The sequence below is a fragment of the Poecilia formosa genome, unplaced genomic scaffold (genome assembly GCF_000485575.1).
Source record: "Poecilia formosa unplaced genomic scaffold, Poecilia_formosa-5.1.2 Scaffold603, whole genome shotgun sequence".
Taxonomy (NCBI): Eukaryota; Metazoa; Chordata; class Actinopteri; order Cyprinodontiformes; family Poeciliidae; genus Poecilia; species Poecilia formosa.
Window position 1 is genome coordinate 69,703 of NW_006800542.1, and position 10,586 is coordinate 80,288.

General features: G+C 36.9%; 1 protein-coding gene across 4 annotated transcripts in view; it reads left to right on the plus strand.

Moving 5' to 3' along the window:
• Positions 1-10,586, plus strand: part of LOC103130063 (glycerol kinase) — a 25,407-nt gene that overhangs the window by 10,446 nt on the left and 4,375 nt on the right. For 2 of the 4 annotated variants that reach the window (XM_007541358.2, XM_016665639.1), the window contains exons 2-17: positions 2,652-2,725; positions 2,800-2,906; positions 3,756-3,833; positions 4,162-4,241; positions 4,334-4,471; positions 4,574-4,683; positions 5,688-5,754; positions 5,953-5,970; positions 7,220-7,255; positions 7,334-7,401; positions 7,511-7,553; positions 7,643-7,723; positions 8,667-8,745; positions 8,853-8,949; positions 9,024-9,108; positions 9,189-9,309. In XM_007541358.2, the coding sequence (XP_007541420.1) occupies positions 2,652-2,725; positions 2,800-2,906; positions 3,756-3,833; positions 4,162-4,241; positions 4,334-4,471; positions 4,574-4,683; positions 5,688-5,754; positions 5,953-5,970; positions 7,220-7,255; positions 7,334-7,401; positions 7,511-7,553; positions 7,643-7,723; positions 8,667-8,745; positions 8,853-8,949; positions 9,024-9,108; positions 9,189-9,309 (1,282 nt within the window). Of the gene's footprint in view, positions 1-2,651; positions 2,726-2,799; positions 2,907-3,755; positions 3,834-4,161; positions 4,242-4,333; positions 4,472-4,573; positions 4,684-5,687; positions 5,755-5,952; positions 5,971-7,219; positions 7,256-7,333; positions 7,402-7,510; positions 7,554-7,642; positions 7,724-8,666; positions 8,746-8,852; positions 8,950-9,023; positions 9,109-9,188; positions 9,324-10,586 lie in introns of all 4 variants that reach the window. The other 2 variants (XM_016665640.1, XM_007541359.2) reach the window with 2 other exon arrangements.

Below are 10,586 nucleotides of genomic sequence, written 5' to 3' on the forward strand. Positions count from 1 at the left end.
TGTTCATGACAGGTTTTATGTCATGTTTATGACAGTGTCATGACAGTCTTATTCAACCCCCTTCAAATAAAGTGTTACCACAAAGTATGCTGATCTGACAGAACACCGGCTTGCGGCTGAAGTCGCGCCCATAATTGACGCAAAGCATTATGGGGCGTAGGAATAAGGTGGATACGGTTTCATTCAGAAACCTGTCTGATAGTTTCTATAGGTGCCTGTTGTAAAGGCATTGGTGGAACACATGTTACTGTTATTTTTTATATTGCCCTTAACTAAACAAAAACCCAGTGTGGTAGCCACAGTGATTTACATTGTAAATATATATGGTCTGGATGTTGTAGGGTTGCTACTCGTCCCGTATTTCGCTGTTAAATGTAGCGTCCCGATACGGGACGTTTTCTACAAATGTGGATGTGTAATAATAAAGAAATGGTCCCCGAGTATTTTATATATTGGGCTGCCCCAGTCATTGTTTCACTCACGGTGTTGGTTTCTTGGTAACACACACTAGCCGACACGCAGTCTGTACACAGTGTACAGTCCCATCCCCCCTTCTTTAAATATATAGGGACTGGTCCCTTGGTAACCCTAGTCGAACCCCCCCCACCTCCACCCCTCCACGCGCTTATGAGAGTAGGACGACGCTCATTAGTGGGCGTCCCTTATTTTGATTTCTCAAAGGTGGCAACCCTAGGATGTTGTGCAGCTGGATTGTTTTTTAATACTTTTTATACTTGGCTCATTTGTTATGATGCATAACCATAGCAACAAGGTGGTTTACAACAAGGAGCAGCTGATTAACATTGCAAAAGCCAGAAAAACCAAAGGAGTGGAAAAGGCGGCATCATGGATGCAAAGCAGAAGCAAAGAGAGAGAGAGAGAGAGAGAGAGGAGGAAGTTCAATTAATCTCTTCCATCAATCCTAAATTTCATTGTGCTTTTTGTACAATGACAATAAAGGAATTCTAATTCTAATCAGCAACTTGTGACCATTCGCTAACAAGTTGGATGAATTCCAAGCTCTGACAAGGGCTCAACGAGAGTGTAGAGAATGCAGTATAAAGTGTTTTACTGAGACATGGCTGCAGGATCATATCACAGACTCCAACGTCTCTCTGCTGGGCTTCCTGTACAAGCAGACAGAGATTTAAAGAGCAGCGGGAAAAGAAAAAGAGGTGGAGTAGCAGTGCTTGTCATTCAGGACATGTTACTGTGATGTGTCGCCTCTGCTGTCCTGACATGGAACTCTTGGCAGTTTTCCTTCATATTATTTACCAATATTACCAGTGTTATTTTGGCAATTGCTTACTCAGATGTTGCTGACAATGCAGTCATAAGTTCTGTTGTTGCTAAGATACAGACACAACATCCCAGTCCATTTGTGGCAATGTCTGGTGATTTTAATCAGGGCTGCACCAATTGCAGTTTTCTGGCCGATTGCCGATTACCAAGCTCTAAAAAGGCTGACCTGCTGATCCCAATTTTGGCCAATTCCAATTTATTTTTGTCTGAAATATTTCTAAATGTAACAAAAAAGTTGCTCAGTGGGGTGACTATTGTTAACTGCAAATGTACAGATATGGCCTGGTGGCAGGTATATCTGTCAAACCTCTCACTGCAGAGCAGGAGAAGATAGAGGTTGATTTTTAGACCTTTGCTGAGGTAGATAAGATCAAAGAATAAGATCAGCTTCACTTGCAAGCATCGGCCGATCACTGATCTAAAAAAAATAAGTAAATCAATACACCCCTAGGGAGTATACATAGATAGACAGATCCTAAGCGTATAGCTACAGTATAATATTCTTGTTATTACTTCCATTTTTAGAAATTTACGTTATCTCAAATTCCAATTGCTGAAAAATTGCTTCACAATTTCATGATGTACTTTTTAAATTATGCCTTTGGGATTCTTTTGATTAAGCTTTAATATAGAAGGTTTTATTTAACAATATTAGAATTGTGATTTCTTTTGGTATCAAGAGAGTTAACTTGTTGGTAAAACATTTTTACTAAAACAACTATTTAATATCCAAAGTTATGGAAACTTAATCTAAGGTCTATTAGACTAATGTTCTGTTTTAATTCTGGACATTAGTAAGAATTCAAACTGAAAAAACTAAAGATAAGTGTCATGTTAGTAAAGTGATTTAAGTGAAGTATTTACTTCGGTTGGTTCTCGTGCAAAAGTATAAGTGAAGTATGAAGAATGGTTTTCAGTTGAGTTGCTTTAATTTGTTTTTCAGGTGTGGTTTGTCATTTAGAGCCAAGTTTTTTTTTCTTTTTGTCTTATTAAAATGACTCATCATTTCCACCTGTTTTTTTGAAACACACCTTAGAGTTTTTACCTCTAACGTCAAGTTAAATGGCAGGTTTTGATATTGTTGGCTTGTAACGAGGTTTTCCTTTGGATTTAATTTTGCAGCTGTGACGTTTCAGCAATAAATGAGCTGCACCACGTTACACATGCAGATTTATTTTTGTTCAATGACAGTCAGACACTGGCTGTGTGGTTTCTGTTGTTTGCAAATGCCAGTCATTTAAGTGTTATTTAATATTTTCCTTTTGGGAATAAAATGATCTCTCATTGCAGTACACATAAAAGCAAGCTATAAATTGCTGCATCGGGTTTTTTTTCTCTCCATTTTGCAGGTGTTCAACTCAAAAACAGCAGAGCTGCTCAGCCATCATCAAGTGGAAATCAAACAGCTCTTTCCTAAGGAAGGGTAAGGCCGGTCATCTGCTGTCTGATGTTGCCTCGTCCAACTAATGTGTCCCTGTAATCTTCCTTCATGTCCAGATGGGTGGAGGAAGATCCCAAAGAAATCCTGCAGTCGGTGTACGAGTGCATAGAGCGCGCATGTGAAAAACTCACACAGCTCAACATCGACGTGTCAAACATTAAAGGTACCACAATTATACTATGATCGAGTATTAGGACCAGGCTAAGAAAAAAGAAAGAATTATGAGAATAAAGTTGTACAACAATAATCTTATTCTAAGAATAAGTCCAAATAATAACAGAGTAAAGCTGAATTAATTCTGTAATAAGGTTACAATATTACCAGTCAGAATAAGGTTGTAATATTAGAAAAATGATGTAGTAATTTTATGAGAACTCCTCCACAAAGGATAATAAAAACTAAAATGAGCAATGTTGATGTTGTGCTCTGGTGTTGGTTTTACAAATATAACTTGATGCTGACATGTTAAAAGATTATCATAAGCAGGACTTTGAGTCTGTTTCAAAGAAAGAACCACACAGACTTGTTAAGCTGGTTATGTCCAATCTTGATAACTAATGGAACTTTTTTTTTTCATTGAAATTATTTTTTTCTGTGAATTTTTGTGACATTCTTCTGGTTCTTCTTTCTTTTGGTAATGTTTAATATTTATTCTCCTAATATAACTTTATTCTCATAATTTAAATAATTTCTTTTAGTCAATCTGACCCATACTTCTGCTGACTCAGCGATTATTGATGGACATAAAGCCTTGCAATGAAAGACAATGTACTTTCTTTCTACCTTATAAACATCAGCATTTTGTGAAAAATGTAAAGGAGAACATAAAACAGTTCATTGGAAGTCATTCATTAATCCAGGTCACAAAGCTAAAAGCAAATCCTTAAAGTTTATAATATTTATTAATACCTTCAGTGCTCAGATTTCCAAATCAATTGTGTTTGACTTTTTCTCATATGTTAAGCTGCATTCTGCGTAATTGTCAGCCATTGTTGTGTTTAATTTGCTGCAGCTGTTGGAGTGACCAACCAGAGGGAGACTACTGTAGTGTGGGACAAGCTGACCGGGGAGCCCCTCTACAACGCCATTGGTACCGATCTCTATGGCAACCGTTTGTTTAATATGCTGTTGTACTGCGTTTGGAAGACAGTAAAAGTCATGTTTGGGAGATATAGTAGTGGCATAATCACCCTATTGAGGGTTCCAGGAATTCATATAAGGAATTTTCTTGCTCAGCTGATAGATCATTAGATTATTAGTGTGTTTCCATGGAAAGACTTCAAGAGAAATTCTTAAACATTATACAACTAGACATCATTAGTAGCATACAAAATTTATGCTAAAGATTTGTAGCTAAATGTAGCTCCAAGTGTAGCTAAGAGCAGCGAATTGATCTGATTTGTTGTGTTCCTGTTTAGTATGGCTGGACCTGCGAACTCAGTCAACGGTTGAGCATCTTATAGATAAAACTCCAGGAAGGGATAAGAACCATTTACGAGTAAGACTGAGAGCTGACTTCTTTCCCAGTGATTAATTGTTTTTATTTATTTATTTTGGTGTACATCTAATGGGGATTTTGTGTCACTGCAGCATAAAACGGGCCTCCCGCTCAGCACTTACTTCAGTGCAGTGAAGCTTCGCTGGCTGTTGGACAATGTGGAGGAGGTCCAACAGGCCGTGGCGTCTCACCGCGCCATGTTCGGCACCATCGACTCCTGGCTTATTTGGGTCCTCATAGATTTCCTGCATCACCTCTTTTGTAGAGATCAGTGGAAATTGTAAATGAACGGAGGAAACAATGTTTAAAGTTTTCAAATGTCTTCCTTACAGTGTTTGACAGGGGGAAAATCAGACGGAATCCACTGCACAGATGTGACCAACGCCAGCAGAACCATGCTGTTTAATATTCACACAATGGCCTGGGACGCAGAACTTTGCAAGTATGGCTCCTAAACTTGATTTTATTTTTATTTTATCATGTTGAAATAAGATTTATTTTGTGTACATTTATGGTTTTTATTTTAATTTATGAACAAAACTGCTGACGCGGCTCTACCAACTGGGTTTGTACTTTCTGAAGTTCAGACTATTGGACAGTCATGCACCATTTTTGGGATGTAATTCTGTAACAAATTTATGATAATATTCAATTAACATACAAGATTACAAATATATTAAATTATAAAGGTTTTAGGAATTTATTCTTTACAAATTTTAATAGAAATCTTGAGAAAGACTGAGCTCAGTTACATGTAGTAGTTTTGATGTGAGATTAATGTAAGACACATCACTAAAATAAATACCTTTGAGCCATCAGCTGCTAGTGTAAGAAGAAACCTGAGTGGATTCATGAAGACAAGCAAAATACAGCAAAAAGATCTAAAGAGTCCAAAAAATGTACAAGAAAAGATGTGGTTGTTACAAAGATCCATGAAAGTGGGATAAAAACATCTACATTCACACCAGCCCTGCTCAGGCCACTTTCATCCAACTCCAGTCCGGTTGTCTACAAAGTCTGTTTCGTTTGGAGAGTGTGAATGTGAGCTCTGATCCGAACAAATAATTAAACTCTGGTCTGCTCAGTTGAGGAGCGGTTCGAATGAGGTAAGCGGACCAGAGACCGCTCTGAAAGTAGGAAGCCGACTATACCGCAGGGCATTCTGGGTAAATGCAACCAAAACCAAAAATGTGCCAGAAATGCACCAACCACTAAAATCTGGTGCCCAAACACCCAAATGGGCAGACAAGATGGCTTCTGAAATGACCAGACCTCAGTTCCGAAATCTACTTTAAAAAGCTTCTGGAAAAGACTACAAAAAGAGGCAGTATAACTGTAAAAACTATTGTTTCTACTCTAATCCTAATCCTACAGAGATTAAAATGGAGGACTTCCAGAGCACAGAATGTTCTCCTAATTATATCTTTCATTGGTTTATTTTTTTAGATATTTTGGTGTTCCTATGCACATCTTGCCTAAAGTGAGGAGCTCATCAGAAATCTATGGCCTGCTGGTAAGACGCAAACTCTTTCTTTGTGCAGTTCAATTCTAAAAATGATCCTACTAATTTTATTGATTCTGAAGTGAAAAGGTTTTATCTTTTTGTCTTATGTAAGAAATGTTTTTTAGGTTGTTTTTAAGTGCATGAAGGTTGACTGATAAATTCTTTTAGGCATTTTTTGTGCAATTATCTCTCTTTTCCCACTGTTAGAAAATAAGTTCTTGCTGGGTAAGTGATAACTCATCCTCACTCTTTTACTCACCATGTAACCCATCTGGCTTTTCCATCACTGGCAAATAAACCACCATTCCAAAACTCCAAATGTGGAGGAAAGGTCTGCACCTTAAAAGCTATTAAAATATTTTGTGATTCCAAGCGATATTTAATTTTTCAAAGATCAAAATCAGTTTTGTCAGTTTAATTTTAATGTTATTTAATGAACTTATTTGAAAATATTTAATATTTAGATTTGATTGTACAGACTTTAAGTCTGCATTGATGCTGTATTTTGTTGTCTGAGTATCTAAATTAAATTAGCAAAAATTACAATTTATCAATAGAAATATTTTAGTATTTTATATAAATGTTTTAGATTAATTGATATATTACATATTGGATGAACTATATCAAAAATGATATTAGTGATTAGTGTGATATTAGTTTTACATTAGTAATATTTGACTGGAAAATGTAAACATGTCAGATATAAAAGTCAGATTTTGCTGAATTTAACCTTTTTTTCCTTTAAATCTTTCGGGAACGAACAAAATTTAATAAAAATAAGGATAAACAATCTTTCGTCTTGATGATTCTGTATTTATTAAAACTAGACTCTTACTATGAGACCAACCCTGGATCTATTTTATCTGTTGGGAATGTTTTGGATGGTGGCTGTTGCTGTTGACTGCTCTGCTGGTTGTCCTTCACACACCACTCCATCATCTCTTCACAGTTTTCCTTTCACATTGAATTTCCTCTATAAACTTCTAACCCTAATTTGCATGTGGGAGTGAAGACTTTATTTCCCAAAGATTCACCCTTCCATCTGCTGGTAGAAGTCGGCTGCTTTCCTGTTATTTGACTTTGTTTAGTCAAATAACAAGTGATTTATTTTCCTACGCCTGTGTTACCTGAGCTTGTTTATTCATCATGTTTAGACTTGTTTTCACATTTAATTTTGTCAAGCTATAACATTGTTTAAGATGCGTTAACTTTTTTTTTCCCTTTCATTTTAACTGTAAAGAGTTGAACTGTTAAAACTAGAAGTTGATTGGATGGATCGGGTCAATAAGACCAGAACCAAATGCTGGATTTGAGTTGAAATTTGAATGCAGTTGCAGTTTCAATCTGTGTACATTTAAATTCTCCTCAGAATTTAATTTGAGATTAAACTCAAATTTAATTAAAAATGAATTAAAATTTTGTTTACAAATAAAAATTTGGATTTAAATCTTATGGATTTGATTTTCTGTGACAGAAAGCCGGGGCCCTGACAGGTATTCCCATCTCAGGGGTAAGTCTGTCATTTTTTTATTCTGAATATTCTTGCATACCTACATTTATTTAAACTATAATGTTTCTTTTGAACCAGTGTCTTGGTGACCAGTCAGCTGCTCTCGTCGGTCAGATGTGTTTTCAAGATGGAAGTGTCAAAAACACGTATGAGCTTCCTTTAACTCTGCTGGGTTTTTCAATTAATTCTTTTTTAAACGAATGGCCATCCTGTCTTTAGAAATCCAGCAACACTTTACCTCTGTTATTCCTTCAGGTATGGAACTGGATGTTTTCTCCTGCGAAACACTGGAACAAGGGTAATTAAGTTTTTATTTCAAACAAACAAAACAACAACAAAAAAGATAACAAAAGAGCATAAACTCCAGTGGTGTGTGTCAACTTTTAGCCCGTCATGTCTAATAACGGTCTGCTGACGACGGTCGCCTACAAAATGGGCCGGGACAAACCCACCTATTACGCTCTGGAGGTAGAGTAACATTTCTGAATTATTATCATGTTTGACTTCATGTAGTTCATTTTTATTCTACTGCAGTGTTCTACTGTGCCTCTTTGGCTCTTCTGACATGATTTTAAGTATAACATAAAATAACGCATAATGCAATAACATGCATGTTTCATTTTTCTTCTAATTGTGTCCTGAGCTATGTGCTGTTTTTATATTGTTTTTCATAAATATCAACATCCCACAGAAGAAAATGTCTCCATCCTATTTTTTTCAAACATTTTATTCAGGGCTGAGCATTTATTCCATTGTTTATTATTTTATTCTGACAAAAATGTTCATTTATTGTCATGATAAATTCCAATATGTTAAGTTTTACCATTTTATTCACAATTTTTTATTTTAGAGTATTGGTAAATATCAATAAATGCGAAAATGTGATTAAATTCAGCTGCTCTGTGCAGTTTAGTGACAGAAATCACTTATTAATGTGACTGGGGTCAGAAAGAAGCATATTAAATATTAGAATCACACAGGCATACCCAAAGTTACCTAAAAAAGAAGTAATGATAAAAATGACGTTATCATCATTTTAATCATTATCACAATAGTACCACAAAACATTGTGATATCAACATCAATTTTGTCAATTTTAAAACCTAAAAATAGCAATAAAATTGGTTCTTTTGAAATATGAGACATTTCCTGCAGTAGATATTCATCACAAATGAGCAAGTTGTCTTTTCTTTTTTTTTTTTAACATTTGGAGTTCTGTATTAGTTTATCTTTAGCTGTACTGGAGGTAAAATGGCTCCTGTCCTAGAGTCAGAAGTGACATGCAGTTTTTGGATAATTTCTTTTCTTCACAAAATCAGCTTTTTTTTTCCCCCAAGTTGAACCTATTTGAGTCATGAACTTGTCACTGAGCCTTTCTGCCTGTTTTATTTTCTGTCATCTTGTTGCCCAGGGATCTGTGGCCATTGCTGGAGCCGTGGTTCGTTGGCTGCAGGACAACCTGGGAATCATCAGCTCATCCGATGAGCTCGGTACTTCCTCCATCAATCAACCGCAACTTTTTTACATTGTTGATTCGCTTTAGATATATTTATGTTTTTGCTTAATGTTTCCTGCTTTCATTTCCTCATTTCTGCAGAGATGTTGGCCGGATCGGTCGGCACCTCCTATGGTTGTTATTTTGTCCCTGCGTTTTCTGGGCTCTACGCTCCGTACTGGGAGCCCAGCGCCAGAGGGTATGACCAACAACTTGTTTACGGCGCAGCATGATCAAGCAGCATTATTATGACTTCAGATATTTACTCCACAGGATCATTTGTGGGTTGACTCAATTTACCAACAAACGACACTTATCTTTTGCTGCCTTGGAAGCCGTCTGTTTTCAAACACGTGAGGTAAAGCTCAGCTCGAAAAATCTTTTCAGAAAGTGGGAAAAGAAAAAGTAATTAGAATAATTATTTGTGTTTGGATGCAGATCCTGGATGCCATGAATCAGGACAGTGGCATTCCTCTCACTCAGCTGCAGGTTGACGGAGGAATGACGACCAACAAGCTGCTGATGCAACTGCAGGCCGACATTCTCTGCATCTCTGTCGGTGAGGGAGACTCGGGAGGAAAATGGCAGCAGGTTGTGAAAATATTATCAGCACAGAATACCGAGGAATTATGAATTCATCCCACCATCATTTAGATTAGCGGTTCTCAACGTGGGCGGTACCGCCCCCCAGGGGACGTTCAGAGTACGGCAGGGGGCGCTGGAGGACATTTTTACAAAAGGGGGGCGCTGGGATGCCTTTGGGGGGCGTTTGGTCGAAGGTAAACTTTACACTTTAAATGCACAACAATGCCAGTTTAGACTTTGAGCAACTTGGTAAAACTGTATTGTGTAACATTAAACCATGCTTGGCTGCAACAATATACATGGTAGCTCTTCTTCTATTCAGTGTTTGTAGCTTCTGTTAGCTTCTTGGCGCAGCTCCGTTCTCCTTTTACTGGTAGCTAAAATCACGATACCCTCACTTTGTATCCCTCTGAAAAATGAACCCATTTAAATAAAGAAATCCCTCCACAGTGATACCACGATAGAGAACGTTCATTTTATAGCGATAACACCGGAGCTGTAAGTGGTCCGGTATGAAACGGGGGTGATGGAACAACACAGCACTTTTAAATTTCAATAATCAGAATACCGAAATTGTTTCCGTTGTTTCAAAAAGGTTTATGTCAGTCTGCCTTTTCCCCATCGATACGCTTCCCGACCGCCCTGCACCTTAGGGGCTTAAAAAAAAAAACGACGCGCACATTGCGCAAAACTCTGAAACAGGAGAAGGGGGACATAAAACGGAGCGACGAACTAGATGTGAATTATGGTATAAAGACAGAGAATCCGACGCTGAACAGGGAAAAATCAACACATGATATGAAACATATGATGATTAGGCGGCGCAGCAGGTGATGAGTGAAGATTACTGGTGGTGAGCGTCAATAAATGATAAAATAAATGTAGCAACAGGAAAGAAACTAAAGTGGACATAGCAATAAACCAAAAAGAGGATAATACTAATCAAAGGAAACTAAATGGAAAAGAATGAAGAATAAAATGCAAGAATAAGAAACTAAAGTAAATACAGAGGAATAAACTGGTATGGCAAGACCTTTCGATCAATAACAATATTTTCAGATAAAAAGTAAAATAATGTTGAAATGTCATGGGTTTGTTGAGACCACATCTAGTACTGAGAATAAATATATCTTACAGATCATAACAGTAAATAACATCACTTATTCATGTTTTTAATTAGATTTGATTAAGAACCAGATTTGTTCTTTGTAATTTCTGTCCAGTAAAACTATTAATCTATAAATCAATAGA